The sequence below is a fragment of the Zingiber officinale genome, chromosome 4B (genome assembly GCF_018446385.1).
Source record: "Zingiber officinale cultivar Zhangliang chromosome 4B, Zo_v1.1, whole genome shotgun sequence".
Classification (NCBI taxonomy): Eukaryota; Viridiplantae; Streptophyta; class Magnoliopsida; order Zingiberales; family Zingiberaceae; genus Zingiber; species Zingiber officinale.
Genome location: NC_055993.1, coordinates 90,561,019 through 90,581,036, shown reverse-complemented (window position 1 = coordinate 90,581,036; position 20,018 = coordinate 90,561,019). Strand labels below are relative to the sequence as shown.

Below are 20,018 nucleotides of genomic sequence, written 5' to 3'. Positions count from 1 at the left end.
CATGCACAAGACTGAATCTTCAGAGAATGCTAACTTCTGCATGCTTTGCGTTTACAGAACTCCAACCTTTTTCTGCATTGTAGAATGAATTGTAAGGTTTTTGAATGAGGACGTTACAGATCGAATATGTTTCATGTTTTCATTACAATCCTAAAGAAGCTACCATGCTATGTTGCTTATTGCAGAGGAAGAGCCAAGAAGGCTGCTTCAGTTCATCCTGTTTCATTTTCTCAATCTTCAAACCTGTATTCTTCCTTTCTATGAATCTTATAGAATCATGTGTCAGAGGCCAGACACTCTTTGTCTGCCTCCTACCTGCTGAGTCGCCTGAGGTTGAAGAAAAACCTGATCCCGAGTCTGAAATGTATGAAGCACTTTTCTTCTTCCATTGAGTTCTACTTCCGGTGGCAAGTGTCAGCTCCAAGTCACCCTCTTCATCAGCATCAACTTTCAGTTCATCAGAGTGCTCAGGTGTGCACTTGTCTGAGTTAGTTTGATTTGTTTGTTTCGAGGGTTTGCGGTTTGGTTGTGCTTCTTTCATCAACAATTTCTGAATTTGGTACACGCGATGAAGTTCCTGGACCTGGATAATGTGAGGAATCCAAAAATTACCAAACCTTACATCAACTTCATGGATGATCAGATCAGAAGAGGAAGCAAGTCCTACCTGGTGCCTGAAAGTTTCTTCCTGTTTCAACATCACCTTCTTCACTGATATGTATTCTTCGCCATGCTGATTGAGGAATCCTTCCATTTACGCAATGTGAGAATAGTTCTTCCTGTGATTCTTGGCTAATTCTCCCAAGAAATGATCTCAAACAAGGATCAACACCTCCGTAAAAAACTGCTGACGCACAGTCAAGGTGAGTGTATCCTCAAGAACTACAACAAATTCTAAGAAATTAAGTTCATCTTCAGTTTTTTGAGAAGTAAATGATAGTTTCTGAAATTGACTTGACTTCAACAAAAAAAAAAACAGCAAGATCTTCCCCTTTTTGTGTAATATCGATTTCTCCCCATAATTAACTCTTCTATTTGTAGCAGATTTACATGAAGAACCCATCTGAAGAACTCAAAAACCTCCATGCAAAATTGGGACAAGGAACCCTCACCTGAGTTCTTTTTATGAGCCACCTTCCTCAGCAACCTTAGCAGAACATGGAGAAGTGAAATTATATCCTCAGTCTCTCTCACACAACTTGAAGCCGCAATTTGCTTGGAACGATCGATCTGGCAAGGCAGATGGAAGGTTTAAGACTCCCTACGGAGGCTCCCACTGGAATATTTAAATAGACTTGACTCTCCCAAAGCATGGCAAACGAATCTCAATACCTTGGCCAGGTACATGTCTAGTCTGCAGGGAAAACATGCCTCCGACAGTGCCAGGGAAAGATAACAGATCAATAATTTAAAGGGAAACTGCAGAACTCATATTTATGGTTAAGATTCATATTTATGGGTTTAAAGTTAACAGTGACAAAGTTGACTGAGTTCATGATGTATCCATTGGATATTATCACATGGGGAGTTGCGCATTATTGGCTGGGCGATAGAACTGACACAGTTTCGCACTTAAAATATTGCAGTCATACAGAGAATTTCTCAACGAGGTTTCGAGATTGATCCCAATGGTTTGAAAAGAGAACAAAACATGAGCATGGAGATGATGAGGCCCTCGATTAACTCTGTGTTCCCGAGGTACAAAGTCATCGGGCATAATTTCAAACATGAGCAGCAGGATTTTGCAGAGTTGAAACTGAAAGGGACCATGAACCAGGGAAGATCCAAATACCAGCAAGAAGTTCTTGGAAACGACAAGGATTCATTTATCGCAATTCCCTGTCTTTTTTCTTCTTATCTCCATTATCATCGATGCACATGGACGTCCGGGAGAGAGGAGAGAGGATAGACATGGGCGCACGCGCTGCCGGCGAAGGGTGGCGCAGCCGTACGTGGGGGCGGCTCCACCACCACTAATACAAATGTTGGTGCAGTATCCGCCGAGACAGATCGACGAGCCCCATCCCATTTATGAATATTGTTCGATATAGGAATTATGAAGCCAAAGGTTGATGCTGATGGCTTCATCCGGTAAAAAAGCTTCACTTTTCCAGTTTCGATCGGCTTTGCTATAACCAGATAAGAGTCCATTAATAAAGCCTCTGGCACGTTTCCACTCCCTAGTCACACTTATTTATAAAATTATCTTTGATATTTTTAAATATAAAAAGTTTTAAAATACATATAATTTCTTTTAAATTTAGAGAATTATATTTATTTTTAGATTTTTATATTTAAAATATAAAAAGGATAATTTTAATAGAAAATATATTCGATTTTAATTTAAAGTACTAAATTTAAGAAGAATTATATTTTTTTTTTTGACTTTTTGTACTTAAAAAATCTGAGAGGTAATTAGGTAACGATATTTGTATGAGAGAATTGAAGTAAATAAAATTTTATGTGTAGAATATAGAAATATTATTTTTTTTAATATGGGGATTACGTTAAAATTATGATTAGAGATTTTTTTCTAATTTACTATTTTTTCAAAGCACCTTTCAAATATGTTTTCTTAATAATAATAATAATAATAATAATATTTATTTTTTATTTATTTTATTTGTTTATTATTATTATTATTTATTTTATTTTTTATTTTTTGGTTGTAGAATTTGGTGGTCTTGGTGTTCATTCCACCAAACGCCTTGCGAAAACCACTTTGTGCTACTCGAATCAAATAATATAAAAATTTAGAGGCCAAATAATTAAATGTAGTTTATTGGTTGTTCTTTACATGTGGATGTACCTATCTAGATAAACTCTTAAGTGCTCAAGATATATATTAAAAAAAAAGTAAAAATAACTTAGACTTAAATTTGATTCATTATAAAATGGATACAAATAAAAAAGGCGTTATAAATTAAAAGAAATATCAAAGAAATAGCTTTTTCTAAAAAAAGTTAAATGGACGTCATTTTATCTTGAAAATACTTCTAGATTTAATGTTATTGTAAAAACCATCGAATAGTTTTTCCCAACGTATAAATGCTATCCGCAACACTATTATAGAAACTAATTGTTAATGTCTATACCACTGAATAATTTGACTGTTTATATTAAATGGATGTTCATTTAATTTCAATTGGAAATAAGACACTTATAAGTATGGATATAAATTAGTCAAGCCGGGGTTTGAGATGTTTAAACTTATTTGATAATGTAATCGAGCTAAGTCAAACCGAGTCGAGTTTAAAATGAATCAAATTTTTGAAATGATTGTTCAAGTTTGATTTGGTTTATTTTTTATGAACTTGAGTTTGTTTGAAACTTGACTTGAGCTTGGTTCGTTTAGATGTTATCGAGCTCTCAATTCAAAATTAGCTTGAGCATGGTTCGAATTTGGTTCGTTTAGATATTATCAAGCTTTCAATTAAACTTGTTTGATTGTTTGAAGTGTTTAGTTGTTTGATTAATTATTAAGTTTGATAATTCAAATTTATTTATTTATTTTATTATTTATTAATAAGAGTTTTATTAATAAATATGATTCGTGAATATTGTTCACGAATATTGTTCATAAACATTGTTCATGAACATTAACAAACTGAACATATATATATATATATATATATATTTAAACTTTTTTATTTAATTTAACAAATTATTTAAATTTATTTATTTAATTAATCTTATATATATTAAACAAATATAAATAAATTCTTACTAAATCTAACATCAAATTTATCCACTAATTTATTTACCCGCCTACTCATGGTTTTGTAAACGATGGACGTTAACAAAATATGAGGTGACAGCATCACTTCTTATCTTCTCGTGTGTGCGTGTGGATGGTGCGTGCCACGTCGTAGGATTCATTAAGGGACGAAACAGAGGATAAATTTTTGATAGATTCTGCCTCCACCAAACATGCCGCATTTGGATCCGAATAGATCTTCTTGCAATCCGCATCAAATATCGTGGTTGAGTTGAGGTGGTGCTTCTTCCACGGATCCGCGAGTCGCTATCTCACTTACATTATTTGTCGTCCCTTTCCCGCGTACGGAACCATGTCCATTCTCCACAACATTTGATGGAGCCTTTTGGATGGAACCGTTGGCACCCTGCGAATTGTGCCGACCTTCCTTCCGTTTCGCGTCTTGATTCAGTCGACTAAAGGAATACAACTTGATTATACCTAGACCTTCAGGTTGCCGTCTTCCGCATAGATGCAGTGGTGATTCAGTCAGCTGATTCCATTGAGAGAATTGACAAGTTGAATACTAGAGGAAATCTACTGAAGTAGAAGATTCAGCTAAATGACCACACAGTGCTCTACAACATACTAAGAAAAAGAGCCATGAACTTGTTTTGTGCACATTCATCAAAGAAGGGAATAGAAAGATGTCTTTGTTGAACATGATTTATGAGACAAGTATATGAGGTAACATTTTCTGCAGTTAATACATCGACAACACTTGTTTTTTTTAAAAGAAAAAAAAAATACTCAACAACACTCTCTTTCTGTATGCCTCTTGTGCCTCGAGAATTCATGACAGCAATGGGAAGAATTTTAATGACAAGTTGGCATTGGACAAACTATAAAGAACCCTGATAGAAATCGCCGATGAAGAAGGAAAGACGGTAGCTACTGGAGCTCATCTTCTGGTGTGTTTTCGTCTAGACTGCTCTGCGCCAATCTGTAGTACAATATTCCCATTGTTGCCATGCATGCCCTGCTCACAAGAAAACATCTTCCAATAAGCTTGTAGGAATAGATTTCCACTTTGCAGTTTCTGTCATCTTAATTACGCATGAGGCTATTTATAAACCATATTAAAAGAAATATTAACCTTTATGTTGTGTCTAATTGAGAAGGTAGCACAATTAGCAGTGAAAGTAGTCGATTCCCTTGTCTACTTGGAAGAAAATGCAAAAGTGTAGATAAGAGCCATTTGAAGCAAATTTCCCCACTTTTGATCTAGTGCAAAAGTGGATGGAAGAAAGGAGAAGAGCAAAAAAAAAAAAAAATGAAGCATTGAACAAACTGTTTTAGCCCTGCAGATCTTGAGAATGACAAAATCAAAGGGTTAATTTTGCAAATAGACAAAATAAAGGAAACCGCTATCCTCTCCTTAAATTTCTCCCCTCCTCACTCACCACTCTTCCTTTATTTCTTCTCTTCTCATCACTCAAGTAGATACAATATTACTTAAGATGTAATAAATTTTCAGATTGGAACGAAATCTATTGAAGGACAAGCACTTAGAACAGCCTCTATGTATCTAAAATTCGAAAGGCAATCAAGTAATTGCCTAGTTGCTTCTCAACAGATATAATAAGTCCTTTTAATCTTCTTATCTAGCAAATGCAAAACTTGTTAAATCATTAAATCAGATTTCCTGGAGAGAAATTGTTTCCTTTAATTTTCACATAAATACAAGTCCTGCACGTTGCATGCATATTTTTATCAAGAGAAGATTTCTATTATTGAGATGACGGTATTGTAATTGGAATAATCAATAAACCATATAAGCAAGGGCAGGTGGTGGAGGAATTACATGATTGCCATGATGAGTAATATTTTCCTAGGGTCCATCCTTGAAGATTTTTGATGGCGCACTTTTCCGTCATGTACACCACTGCGTGATGTTGGAGCAGTTACTGGTAGAGTAGGCAGTGCATTTGACCAGAAAGGCAGCAACATCCTCAGAAACTTGTTGCGAAAGGGACCTGCAGCTAGTAAAAGTCAGTGAGATGTGAATTAATTTAAATTGCCATTGGCTTGTAGAAGGTCGCTACTTAAACAATCCACGCCAATCTCAAACATCCAGACAATAGATTGAGATTAAGGGTTACCATATTGACTGAACACCATCAGCGAACCAACTCCATAGATCATTACATACAATATTTTCAACCAAAAGAAGCAACTTCTCATTATTTTTTGTTGGGAAACTAATTGATAGATATTCAAAATCGGAATAGTTGCAACATAAGTAGACGGTGGAGAAGCATAAGTTGTATTAGAGGTTGGGAAGTTCCACACAGACTTGTGGAAACCAGAGTCCTGGCGATAAAGAGATTTGGAGCAAGGAGTGAAAAAAAGGTTTCAAGCACACTGTAAGAGATGAAAACTATATTGCAGATAGGTTAGCGAAGGAAGCTTTGAGGAGAAAGGCTAGTGGTGCATTACTAGATGTGTTTGCTAATTATCTAAGCCTACATCCAGATTCCCAGATGGAGGATTGGAAGTGAGGGTGTAAAAAGTTACATTTTTTCAGTAAAGGACGGGTATATCTGTCAGCCTTTTGACAAAAAAAAAAGGTTGAACAATTGCAAACTCCATGGTAAACTATATTGTTAGGAAATCACTAAGGTCCATTTTTACCATATTTCCAGATGTAAATAATCTAGTGAGTGAATATTCAACAAGCCAAAAGTGTTGACTTAGAGACAATCTGGCCTGTGGTCTGAAGATAGGAGCTTTGGATTGATTTGGAGCACTGGGAGTGAATGAAAATAGGATTACAATTGAAGCTGCTTGCCCAAACAGACCTTGGATTGGCTTAACCCTGTCAGACAATCCCCTTCTGGTGACTCAGGACATGCAACTCCTGAGTCACCATGTTTCACCTTGTAGATAGCTAAGAGATACCTGTATACCCTTGTATGTAACCATACATCAAATACAAGGCAGACTATTGGCCCATCTTTCCTTGCAAAACGGACAATGCACCAAGAAAATACACTTACAAACCCATGAGTTTTGTTTATTCATGAAACCAAATATACAATAGGAATTGACTGTATGCTTAACAGTCAAATTCACAGATATAATAGAATCACAAACCTTCAGAGAACTCAATGTAGACACAAAGGTAGGGGCTTCATCATCTTACCTCGTCTTGTGTACTTTTTGTTTGTTCCATCTTCATCATCTGCATGGTATGATGTTTCAGAATACTTCTTCTCATTGTAAGTTGGCTTCCTTGTAGTGGCCCCTGGCTGCACAAGCGACACAATTTAGCAAACTGTTAAGATCACTGTGGCACTTTGTAAGACATTGGATGATAGAAATGTCAAATATATATCATTGAATGTCCTATACAAAAGTTTATTGCTTTCAAGTAAGACCTAGGTTCATCAAACTCACAGTTTTTATAAGAATGGGTTCCTGATCTTTCATCAATTGGTTTTCTAAAGCATTAGGACCATCAACTTCAATAATCTCAGATTCTGTAACCTTGGAAGAACCAGCTCCAACACTCGTGTTATATAATTCATCAAAGTACTTGTCATCTGTGACTGGTAAAGATATTGTTGGTCTTGAATCTTTATCAGAATTAACTGAAGCTGTTCTACCTTTGTCTTTCTCTTCAGCCACAGATATGCGAACCAATGGATCAGAAGTAAAAGCAGGAGGAACTCGGTGCTCTGATGCAGTAGAAGAAACTACATGATTTCCAAATACATTTTTCTCCAGGTCACTCTGCATAAGTTAGACAGAATATAGTAAATGTTTAACAATTCAAAGAGCTTCAACTTCATTATTCTGTCTGGAGGATATTTAAAGGAAATAAAAACATCCAAGGAGAATGAATAAAAAGCAATCAGTGCAATTAAATCTCAAACATCTTTAACTGAGTCATAGTTTGTAGAGGGATGGATATATGGTACTTATGATGAGAAACAAGTAACTTCCAGTTTCTATCTTCTAGAGATACATTACACAAGCTGACTGAGTTCACCTGAACCAAAGTCTAAGCTAAACTAAGTCTTACATTGTCCTTGCTAATTCTCTAATTTCATGTGTAATTTTTTTAAAACCTAGTAGGTAGCTTACAAAATCAACAACAAGACAACACCTCAAATAGCACATAACAACAGCTTCATAGTTCAATCTGAAATAGACCTACTGGATTTAAAAGACATAACAAGAAACTGATGGATGATAAAACACCAATATAAACAGGTATCATATCTTAAAGTATGAAACTTTTATGTGATAAGATTAATAATACAAACTACCAGAATATAACAGTATGGATTTATAAGCAAGCAGGCTTTACCTGAATTATTGCTTCCTTAAGCTTTGAATGCAAGTGAGATCCTGTATCTTTGATACTTACAGGGGGCCATATCTACAACAAAGTGTTATTAATTGAGACATGAAAAAACTCATCACCATTTCTAGGACAAATTTCTCAACAAAACATGCAATCCCATATAATTTTTACTTCAGTGACTGAGCCCAAGGAATCATTTATATGACTTGAGTTTAATCAAAATAAATAGCAACAACATTTAGAATTACCAGTAATAAGCATATATAAAGGTAAGTGTAACTGTGTAAGTAATAAATTATTTCAGTCTTTTGCAAGTAATACAAAAGAAAAGACAAGGAAAATCCTATATAAATTAACTCATGACACATGAAAATATTCAATGTGGTCTGCCATGTATCCGATGTGTGGAAACTTTACATATGCGTTTCATCAGAAAATATTTTATTGAACCAGTATCTTCGAACTACTTTATGACCTTTCTACTCTAGTAAGTTATAAGGATTCGGTCATTCTGCTTTCTTCCCATAATTTCCCTTGCTAATTTGATCAAAATTTGAGAACCATAATAAATAGTGTACAATGGCCTGTAGTTGTATTGAGAAAATCCATTGAAATTGAAAGAAAGAAAAAAAAACTCCATATGTACACCAAAATAAAGCCCAAAATAGTACTTAAGTTCTTTAAGGACAATTGCATGGATAAATAGATTTAACCATCAGGCATCATATAATTTTGGTCTTTTGACATAAAAGTAATGTATCAAATCTTAACCCCTAATTGCTAACTGATTATGCAACCAAAAAACATTTGATGAAAGGTTTGCTAGTATAACTTACAGGGGTAGAACATGTAGGACAAACATATCCTGCAGGTGCAGTTTGAGGTGGGAAGCTCTTAATATGTGAGACCAAGCAACTTGTGTGCATAAGATCTGAATTTTAAAAAATACAAAAAGTAATAAGCAATTTCAGTTTGCAAGAATAAATAGACATATAAGCAACTTACGCAAGCAACCCAATCTTGTAGTTTGATCCTTTCCTTCTTCTAATGTAGCACTGCAGAAAGAGCATGTCGGTGGCCAATCATATTCCCCATCAATGACCCAATCAGAGTACTTTTTCACCTGAAAATTAAAAAATCAAGTGAAGTGGTCAGAATACTTCTTCACCTAAATATTCAGGAAAAGTCAGGTGATCACACTTGAATTACATTAATTACAATCTCACTAACCTGGATATATGTTTGTTAATTAGTAAGAAGGAAAAGAGCATGGCAAAAGTTACCAGAAGATTCTTTCTACATGGACAATTGCAATGTAAACTACAACCCTGACTCAAAAGATGGAGAATTGAGGAAAAAACCAATTGAAGATAATCATGAGTATTGTTCATAATTAACACAAAGTACATCATTACAAGTGACACGGTGAATTTTCAAACAATTAAGAACATACAAGAAATTCATGTAAATGAAAAATGAAAAGGTGGAGGAAAACTGATCCTTAATTATAACTGGACAAAGCGGGTAATATAATCATAAATGGTTTCAATTTAATTGTCTTCTATAACTCTAGTAAAATTGTTTCTGAGAAATTTCCAACATCCCTCATCAAACATAAAAATGAAAATCATCATAGTCAACGGGAAAAAAAAAAGCCAAACCACAAGAGTAATATGCAAACCAATATATCTGAATTATTGAACAAAACCAACATTGTTAGTGATCATCATCATAATGTGTGTGCTACTTAAAGTCCAACAGCGCAAACAACAGGGGTTAATATCAAGGTGTTAAAGTATTTGAATACATCCTTATCTTCTTCTAAAACTTGCTGCCCTTGTTAAGAAACTGCACATGTAATTAAAGTCAAAGGGCCTAGATCCAACCATGGGTTTTCCATCACATGTAAGTGAATCATGATTGAAGAAAGAAACCTACTCCTTGGAAACAGTTAAGTGTCAAATCAATGTACTGGAACTTATGGCTTACAATCATAATATCAAGTTATAAATATCTTGACACAGATACAAAGCAGCAACCTTAACTCAGAATATCGGAAGAAGGAAACTCACTATTCTGGAACCAAATCATCATCTATTTGAAATGAGAAGGTTTTGTTGAACGATGAGTAGAAAAACAGGGATATCTTTGTGACTGACTTGCAACATTAAATAAGAACCTTTATATGTCCACTTACCTCTAGGTTTTTGTGTCAAGTCTATCTATGTAAAAAAATAAAAGACTCCGAGTCAAACTGGCCATGTGGAAGAACTGGTTTTCTGAGTTTATTAGTTAAAACTTAGTTGAACAGCACATCAGAGTGCCTCAAATTATAAACAATGGCAAGAGTTGTAATTGCACTAGACTCCAAATCAACTAGAAGCTAAGATCAGCAAGTTGCACGAGAACTCTTTTACCACAAATGTTCAGCTACAGGGGAAAAATTAACTCAGATCACAAAAATTTAGATGAGTACCACACAGATTTGATGTTCTGAGAAACATATGCATTCTCCACAGACTGGAGCTTTATGGACAAAGCAATAAAGCCTAGTTGCCTGCAAACCAAAGATCCATTAGTTCAAGAAAACTCCACCGCACACAAAAAAAAAAAAAAAACAAATACACAACAGTAGTTCTCCTTCGAGAATAAATGGAGCTCTCTGTTAACGGAAGTCTGAAATGACATCAATAGGAACGTATTCATTGATCAGATTTTCAATAATCTCCTCTCATAATGAATATTTAGCCACAAAATATAAGCTAGAAACCGATGCCCTACCAATATTACCTTTCCTCGTCATTGGAAAGCAAACAAATCGAGGCAAAAGGGGAAATTTAATCAAACTCTGAACACAACCAATTGACCAAATATTGAAACAGAAATATGCCAAATTGTTTTGCTTTCAATTTTGCAAAGTGTCAAAGCCCAAAGGCGATAGCTTCGAAGTTCCGGACACGATTTTGAACGGCCAAATGGCCGGAAAAACGTCTTTTGAACACAAATTAACATAACTACGCCGTAATAACAACTCCATAGCAGTGAAATCGGATCCAAAAGTACCTTGCGACATTTGCAGACAACCATCTCATAGATCGAAGATCCAGGAAGTACCGGCGAGAAAACGGAGTGAAAAATGAACGAATGAAGCCTCGAGATCAAAGCGATCTAGGAAAAGCTACACGAAGCCGAACAATGGCGAGATCTGGAATTGAATTATAACGCCGAATCCAGGAGAACAGATTTCATACGTGCTCGGAATTCGGAAATGAAATGAATTAAGTTGCAAAGAGGAATTGTGACTAAACCGGTTCCGACATAACGGGGAAGCGGACGGGCCGTTATAAATGTCCATGTAATGTATATTTGTTTATTATAGAAAATTATATATATTTATAACAATTATTCAAGTTAATGATAATTATATCTTAAATAATATAAATAAGAAAACTTAAAATTTATATTTAATTTTAAAAGAGATACGTGTTCAATTCTTTGACAATCAAATTTCAAGATTATACATATTTCTAAATCTAATAATTTATTATCTAAAGTTGAACGTTTTAGTGATTTTTTTACTAAAAAGAGCACTAAAACGAAGGACAACAATTAAAAGCCCATCCCTTATTTTTAGAATTATTTTGATTTATTTTTTTTATCAAAAGATATCCCATTGCTGTATAGAATGACTCAATTATATTTTACTATATTATTTCCATTATTATCTCTCTTATATATTTTCACTTACATCTTGAACATGAGATTCATTGTAGCATCTCGTAGTTGCTACACAATTATAGCAACTACAAAAGGAAATTGTCATACTATTGTAGTAGTTATAATTTTGTAGTTACTATAACATGAGGAAAAAATTAAGACTATAATTATTTGGACCCTCCGAAAAGCTTTAAACAATATTTTTTGAATCTGAAAATGCGGCATTATGGGTGCTACTATAGATCTCTGAATAAGCTTCAATTTGTTATATTGTGCGTCTCATGATTAAATCCGAATCAAAAGTTATAGTCTATCAAAATTTAGGATTTAACATTCACATTATAGCTACAACTACATGACAACTTAATTGTAGCATCTTCGAAATCATAGTTACTACAACTACATGACAACTTAGCTGTAGTAGTTATGAATTTGTAGCTATTTGATAGCTGCTACAACGTGAATATTAAACTTAAACTTTGAGAGATCATAAATTTTAACTCAGGTGGAACCACGAAACAAGTAATATATCACATCGAAACTCGTTTAGAAATCTATAATTAGTTATTAGTTGAAATCCACACTAGACTGATTTCAGCTCTAAAAATATCATTTAAATCCTTTTTAAAGACTACGAATAATTTTAATCTTAATTTTTTTTTCATATTGTAGCAAATATGAAACCATAGCTACTATACAATTGTAGTAGCTACTACATAGTTGTAGCAACTATAGATTATAGTTGCTACCAATGTTAGACGTGATTTTGGGGCCTGAGGCGAACACCAAAAATGGTGCTTTCCAAGCTTGATATTCATATAATTTTCAATTAACATAAATATAACAGTATTTGTAACATGAATTCTAGAAATAAAATATAGACAAAATATATCATTCAAAATAATATGTCATAAGCAGATACTAATAAAGTCAAGACGATCCAAACAAAATATAAAATTCATGTTCTGAACGAGTATATAGTCACTTGAATATTGCTCACATCGCAATTTTAGAAGCGGAAATATTGATTAAGTTTGCATAATCAACTTTCTCAATCACTTTTTTTCGATGGTTAACATAGCCAAGTCATTTAGTCTTTCTTGCGACATAGTTGATCGGAGATAAGTTTTGATCAATTTCAACTTGAAAAAACTCATTTCAGCAAATGTAACTATAACTGGTATAATCAATAAAATTCGATAAATGATATAAGCATTTGGATAACAAACATCCATTTTTTTCAAATAATTCAACACATCAATCGTTCTTTTTTATTCTCTTGGTAATGAGTGTATTAACAACTTTAGTTCTAGATATAAATAAGATCCAACAACATCAGAGTGCCCATATATGTTAAAGAACCTCGAAGATTGACATATGAGTCTAAGAGACCATCATCATCAATAGACTTCAATCTCTCCAAACTAAATAAAACACAAACGTTTCTTCATATTTTTGAAATCATTTAAAACAAATTTGAAGTGAAGAAAGTGTTGGTGCAGTTAGCACTAATAATCCAACTTAGATTTTAATATATAACAAAAAGTTAAAGTTAAATTATGTGTGATCTAATATTTTACCGAGTGTGCATGATAAAGGATTTGACGAGTCTAGAGGACCTGATACTAGCTTAAAGTCTAGTTAGGTCGGAAGGATTTGATAACTGGAAGGAAGCCCAGATAGGTGAAGAGATGACCTGATATCTAATAGGAAGTCTAATTGGGTTTATAGGACCTGACAACTGGCTGAAGTTTAGGTGAGACATCTAGCAAGAAGACCTAGTGAGTCAAGAGATCAAACAGTCATGTAAGTCGATATATGGTAAGTTGAGATAAGCAATTGGAGGAGAGATTCAGTTAGGACAAGTCCAGTGAGAATGAGTCCTAGTGGGACTATAGGCGCTAGTCCACCTTAGTATTAAGGTATGCCTGATGCGTTGTGTGCTAAAATACGTTTCCTAAACATGCGCAGCGAAAAATAAAACAATAATAATTCCTAAATTATTATATCACACGCACCACAGTATACAAAGATACAACATGTTAAACATGATCACATAATTAAATTTTTACAAAAAGTAAATTTACGCTAGGTGTACCTTACGGATGACCTATAACGAGAAGAGTATCAACCGTAGCGATGTTGTTGAACCTTACCTCTATTCGTATCCACGCCGAGCTTCTCAAAACAACTCCTTGAGTACAAGCCTCTCCTTTGGAAGTTACTAGCCATGAGCGAAGAAGAGTGATCAAGAGGAAGAGGAAGAGAAGCACACAAGGAAGAGATTTCTTACTTGTGGTGGTCACAACAACAAGGGGAAGGGCTTCCCCTTGTTAGAGGCGGCAAAGAGAGAGGCGAGAGAGAGAGGAGAAGAGAAATTGAGTTAAGATTTTCCAAAAAACCTTACAAGCCAATTAATGATCTCATGTGTATAATCTTCTCTCAACCATATCAATATAGAGCTCTCATTAATAAGTTAGATTAGAAAGCACAAATCAAACTCATTATCCCTTAATAAAAAAATTAGCCTATTAACCCCTTGGTTTGGTTCACAACTAAACTAAGTTGATTCATGACTAATTCATGATTAAACCAAATATGTTTCAACTTTTCCATAAAAGATGTGACCCATCTGTGCTTCTATTACGACAGATATTTCCATATTTGTCTTATGTATGGTCCAACCAAACATTTATGTCTTGATCTAAGAATCCTATTCTTTAACTTGTTTTACGTCTTTTAGAGACTCGTTAGTGTGTGTGACCCAATAGGTTCCCGGTTTATCTTGGTCATCCATAATTAACTACTTAATTATAGAACGATCATGAATGACACCTAATAGTACATCATGATCCCTAATTAGCCAAAAAATCATAGTCGATCTTATAATTAATTCTAAACCCTTCAGCAGTTATAGTGAGTTGTGCCTCGTTCCTTTCACTCATCTTATACCCACTTGGTTCAGGACATGGTCTATGTGTCTTGTCCCCACTAAGCTAACTACGTCACACCTAGTCTAAGTAATACTTCCTTGTTATGTGGGTTCAAATTACTCGTACATGTGTAGAGTCTCATACTCTTAACATGTGATGTTTTGGCCAAAGACTTTGAGTAATAATCCTAACAAGTGGCCATAGGGTATAGGTCTCCTCACAAGAAGCGGTGAATCCTCTGTGGGCTATCCAAACACCTTTGGACACTTTAACTTATACCCAATCATCCCAGGTCTACATCTCAATGAGATGCTTGCTTAAGATGTTAAAGTATAAATCTCTATACCAAGATGACTTATATACCTCAAGTCGAAGGAAACTTGCACTCGTGCTGCAGTAAGAACTTCACAGACATATCTATATATATATGTAGAGAACCATATGAAGTCTTACAGCGAGTCACTCTAATGAACTAGTTACCATAACCATCATCCACGTTTAACTCTCGACATTCCAATGTTTCCAGCCAGTGAGAAAACAGCTACTTGGCCGAACCAAGGAGTATAACTCATGCTAGTCTTACAGAATTGATGATATCTGAATGCATCAATTCGACGACTAGGGAAATTTTAATATATTCATAATTGCACATGTAGAGATAATCACTAGTTGTGATACAATCACAAATTCTCTCATGCTATGAATTATTACAGACATTCAGTAAATGAGTTTAAGACAATCAAACATATAATATGCACTCAAATAGTGAATCTATACTGATCAAATATATATAAAAAAAATGGTAAGGCGATTGCGTTAGAACATCCCTCAAATTCTAACACTCCCACTCATTCTAAAGTCAATCGCCATGGTGTCCTAAACCGTAAGAATAGACATGACTCTCAAACTTGCTTTGTAGTAGAGTCTTTGTCAAAGGATCTGCTAGATTTCTTTCAGTGAGAATTTTCTCGAGTTGTATTTCTTTCCTATTAATGATCTCCCTGATCAGATGATAATGACGAAGCACATATTTTGATCGCTGATGAGACCTTGATTCCTTTACTTGTGCAATGGCTCCAGTGTTGTCACAGTAAACAGGTAATGCTTCAACAATGAATGGAACCACTCCAAGTTTAGTAACAAACTTCTTGATCCAAATCGCTTCCTTTGCTGCTTCCGAATCTGCAATGTATTCAACCTCACAAGTAGAATTTGTAATAGTGTCTTACTTGGAACTTTTCTAACTAACTGCGCCTCCATTTAATATGAATATAAATCCAGACTGGGACTTGAAGTCATCCTTGTCCGTTTTAAAACTAGCATATGTATATCCGCGTATGGTCATATCACCATCTCCATAAACCAAGAACATATCCTTAGTTCTTCTTAAGTACTTAAGGATCATCTTGACAACCACCCAATGATCTATTCCTGGATTAGATTAGTATCTACTCATAACACTTAGAGCATATGATACATCGAGTCTTGTACATAACATAACATACATGATAGATCCTATTACGGATGCATAAGATATCTTATCCATGCAAATCCTCTTGTCTTCTGTGCGTGAGCACATAGACTTTGAAAGGTGAATTCCATGCCTCATAGGTATGAAACTTTTCTTGGATTCAGACATGCTAAACCGTTTTAGCATTCTGTCTATATATGTTGACTGTGAAAGACCAAGCAACCTTTTCGATCTATCTCTATAGATTTTCATCCTGAGGATGTAAGTTGCTTCTCTCATGTCTTTCATAGAGAATGTATTGGGCTACCAAACTTTAACTGACTGTAGAACTGGCACATCATTTTTCTAGAAGCAATATGTCATCAACATATAATATTAGGAATACGACTACACTCCCACTAACCTTTTGATACACACAAGGTTCGTCTAAATTTTGTGAGAAATCAAACTGTTTGATCACCTTATCAAAACGGATATTCCAACTCCTGGATGCTTTCTTTAGTCCATAAATGAACCACCTTGTATACTTTATTCTTGTTGATAGATGTGAAGCCTTCGGGTTGTGTCATGTATACATCCTCGAGCATATTTCCATTAAGGAAAGCTGTTTTTACATTTATCTATCATATCTCATAATCATGATGAGTTGATATGGTCAGGAGTATCCGAATGGATTTAAGTATGACCACAAATGAGAAAGTTCCATCATAGTCAATGTCTTGCCTTTAACGATAGTCTTTCGCCACCAACCTTGCCTTGTAGGTAATAATATTACCATTCATGTCGGGTTTCTTCTTGAAAATCTATTTGTACCCTATAGGCATAATGCCTTCAGGTGGGTCCACGAAGTTCCAAACTTGGTTTTCGTACATGGAATATATTTTCGACTTCATGACTATAAGTCACTTGTCCTTTTCTGAACTATTCAAAGCCTCTTCATAATCAGTAGGTTTCTCATCCTTAATGAGTAACGCATCATTCGATTCTCTTACAAGAGATCCATATCTCTCAGGAATATTATGCGTCCTACCTGATCTATGAGAATGTTGTGTTATAATCGATTGTGGTTCTTGACTAGGCATCTTATTAGTGTTTATTAGATTCCCTTGAACTTCATTAAGTTCAACCATACTCCCACTTGCTTCCTGTATAAGAGAAATTCTTTCTCTAGGAAGGTAGCATGCCTTGAAATAAACACTTTTTATTCCAAGGGGTGATAGAATTGGTAACCCTTAGTTTCCTTAGGGTATCCAATAAATAAACACTTATCAGACTTAGCGCCCAACTTGTCTGATATAGTCCTCTTCACATAAGCAGGACATTCTCATATCTTTAAATAAGATATGAGGGATTTCTTACTAGTCCATACCTCATATGGAGTAGTTGAGATTGCCTTCGTCGGAACTCTGTTTAGCAAGTAAATAGCTGTCATGAGTGCATAACCCCAAAAGGTCTTGGGAAGATATGCACGATCCATCATTGATCTAACCATGTCTAACAAGGTTTGATTATGCCTTTTCGATACACCATTATGTTGTGGTGTATAAGGCAGAGTCCACTGAGACAATATACCATTATCCCTTAGATAATCTAGAAACTCTTGGCTTAAATATTCACCACCTTAATCAGATCAAAGTATCTTAATATTTTTACCAAGTTGTTTCTCTACTTCACTTCTGAATTCTCTAAACTTTTCAAAGGCTTCAGACTTGTGTTTCATTAGATACACATACCCATAACAAGAGTGATCATCAATGAAAGTAATGAAGTAGCTATAACCTCATAATGTATAAGTTGTCATTAGTCCACATACATTGGTATGTATGAGCCCAAATAACTCATCAACTCGTTCACCCATTCGAGAAAAAAGTAACTTTGCATCTTACCTTTTAAACATGAATCACATATATAAAATGTATCTAATTCAAATGATTCGAGAACTATAAGCTTTTGCAACCGGACATGCGTTTCTTGCTTATATGGCCAAGGCAACAATGCCACAAGTACAAGGTTAATTGATTATCTATTCGGTCACATTTATTGCTCTTTTCGATATTGAGTACGTCACTAGATATATCTAACACATAGATGTCATTGCATAATGTTCCAGTGCCATAAAGAACGTCATGTAAGGTTATATAACAACAATTGTTACTAAAAGTTAAATGGAAACTTTTTCTATTTAAGCAAGAAATAGAAATAATGTTCTTTATTAATGCTGGAATAAAATAACAATTATCTAGTTCTAAGACAAGTCCACTAGGAAGCTTTAACAAGTATGTTCTGATGGCAACTACATCAACCTTTGCTCCATTCTCAACTCGCAGACTTGTTTCTCCCTTGACGAGTCTTCTGCTATTCCTTAACCCCTGTATGTTATTACATATATGTAAGTCACACCCCGTATCCAATATCCAAGTGTCTGAGAAAATAGCATGACAATCAATTACAAAAATACCTGAAGAGGATGGAGCATCGGATGCCTTTTTCTTCTTCATAGACTCAAGATAGATCTTGCAGTTTCTTCACTAGTGTCCTATCTTGCCACAATGATGGCATCAGCTCTTTTGTGTCGGTTCTACTGTCTTAGCCTTTTTGCTCTTCCCTTTAGCCTGATATTTTGGCTTTCTCTTAAAACCTTTCTTAGAGGAGTCTACTAACATCACAGTTTTCTATTCACCCTTAACAAAAGGCTCTACTGTCTTAAGCATATTTATCATCTCAGGGATGGTCGATTCCAAATTGTTCATCTGATAGTTCATCGCAAATTATGAATGACTTTTCGATAAACTATTTAGAATTAAGTCAATACTTAACTCATGATCCATTGTAAAATCGAGTGATGCTAAATGCATTATGTAGTCGTTCATCTTTAATATGTATTGTACTGCAGACGAACCCTCCTGCTGTTGGTGCGGGAAGCATCCGACGATCGAACCAGTGTTTTGATTATGTCAAAGGGTTCAAGTTAAATTGGTTTATTATCTAATATGTGTGAATGAGGTTGCAGGAAAGTCCTAACTGCGGTTAGGCAGGTGGAAAACCCTAGGGGGTGGTAACCCTAGGTCCTAGGGGGTGGTAACCCTAAGTCCTAGGGGATGGTAACCCTAGGTAGTGGGAAACCCTAAGGGGTGGTAACCTTAGGTCCTAGGGGGTTGTAATCCTAGGTGAAGGAAAATCCTAAGGGGCTGCAACCTTAGGTACTAGGGGGTGGTAACCCTAGGTGGTGGAAATCCTAAGGGGGGGTAACCTTAGGTCCTAGGGGCAGAAAACCCTAGGGGTAGTAACCCTAGGTCCTAGGGGGTGGTAACCCTAGGCAGAAAGTACAGTCGGTCTAGAGGACCGGACTGACAACAGGTATGCTCTCCTGAGTGGAGTAGGTGAGAACGCGTTCCTCGCGAAGGGAACAGTAGGCGTCGGTTCGACCTAGGGTTTCCGGTCGGAAATCCGAAGTCAGAACCGGGCAGCCCGAAAGCTATCAACTTATTTGTTTTAGTTGATATTTATCTAACTCTGGTTTGCAAGAAACTAACATTTCTGCAGGGTCAAACTTAGCCATGATCGGTCGACCGAACGACCTGATTGGTCGACCGAACCGCATCACAAAAGGACCAGATTTTCAGATGGCAGAGTGAGTTCAGTCGAGGGATCGATCAACCGAACCTGGGGAGCAGTCGACCGAACCAAGGATGGGAGTTGACCAGATCGAAGCCGGGGGGATCGGATCGGATGAGGAGGTCATCTGATCGGTCGACCGAACCTTGGCGGTCGATCGAACCAAGGATAGGACTTGACCAGATCAAAGCAGAGCGAGCGGATCCGATGAGG

General features: G+C 35.5%; 2 protein-coding genes across 6 annotated transcripts; both read right to left on the bottom strand.

Annotated features, from left to right (window-relative positions):
• Window positions 1–16: 16 nt before the first annotated feature.
• Window positions 17–2,003, bottom strand: LOC121975474. 4 transcript variants are annotated; one of them, XM_042527151.1, is made up of 4 exons: window positions 1,333–2,003; window positions 1,113–1,230; window positions 668–847; window positions 17–583 (listed from the first exon to the last, which is right to left on the bottom strand). In XM_042527151.1, the coding sequence occupies exons 3-4, from the start codon at window positions 752–754 to the stop codon at window positions 143–145; spliced, it is 528 nt and encodes a 175-aa protein (XP_042383085.1). In that variant the 5' UTR covers window positions 755–847; window positions 1,113–1,230; window positions 1,333–2,003; the 3' UTR covers window positions 17–142. The 4 variants fall into 4 exon arrangements, with proteins under 4 accessions (XP_042383085.1, XP_042383083.1, XP_042383084.1 ...); XM_042527149.1 differs by having other exon boundaries at window positions 668–844; XM_042527150.1 differs by having other exon boundaries at window positions 1,113–2,003.
• A 2,386-nt stretch (window positions 2,004–4,389) lies between these two features.
• Window positions 4,390–11,383, bottom strand: LOC121975472 (zinc finger protein-like 1 homolog). Of its 2 annotated transcripts, XM_042527146.1 has the most exons (10): window positions 11,133–11,383; window positions 10,546–10,626; window positions 9,075–9,192; window positions 8,906–9,000; window positions 8,073–8,144; window positions 7,366–7,492; window positions 7,157–7,308; window positions 6,903–7,008; window positions 5,562–5,733; window positions 4,390–4,736 (listed from the first exon to the last, which is right to left on the bottom strand). In XM_042527146.1, exons 1-10 carry the CDS (start codon window positions 11,154–11,156, stop codon window positions 4,649–4,651), a joined length of 1,035 nt encoding a protein of 344 aa, XP_042383080.1. In that variant the 5' UTR covers window positions 11,157–11,383; the 3' UTR covers window positions 4,390–4,648. The 2 variants fall into 2 exon arrangements, with proteins under 2 accessions (XP_042383080.1, XP_042383079.1); XM_042527145.1 differs by having other exon boundaries at window positions 7,157–7,492.
• Between the last annotated feature and the right edge of the window lie 8,635 nt (window positions 11,384–20,018).

What these genes read in the sequence shown, in the direction of transcription:
- LOC121975472 (XM_042527145.1), bottom strand. Translation starts at nt 11,156, where the DNA reads ATGGTTGTCTGCAAATGTCGCAAG. An exon ending in CAGAACATCAAATCTGTGTG is followed by an intron (nt 9,193 to 10,545) that starts GTACTCATCTAA and finishes TTTAATTTTCAG; the next exon opens with GTGAAAAAGTACTCTGATTG. An exon ending in TTACTCATCATGGCAATCAT is followed by an intron (nt 4,737 to 5,561) that starts GTAATTCCTCCA and finishes TCTTGTGAGCAG; the next exon opens with GGCATGCATGGCAACAATGG.
- LOC121975474 (XM_042527150.1), bottom strand. Translation starts at nt 754, where the DNA reads ATGGAAGGATTCCTCAATCAGCATGGCGAAGAATACATATCAGTGAAG. An exon ending in AAGAAACTTTCAGGCACCAG is followed by an intron (nt 584 to 667) that starts GTAGGACTTGCT and finishes CACATTATCCAG; the next exon opens with GTCCAGGAACTTCATCGCGT.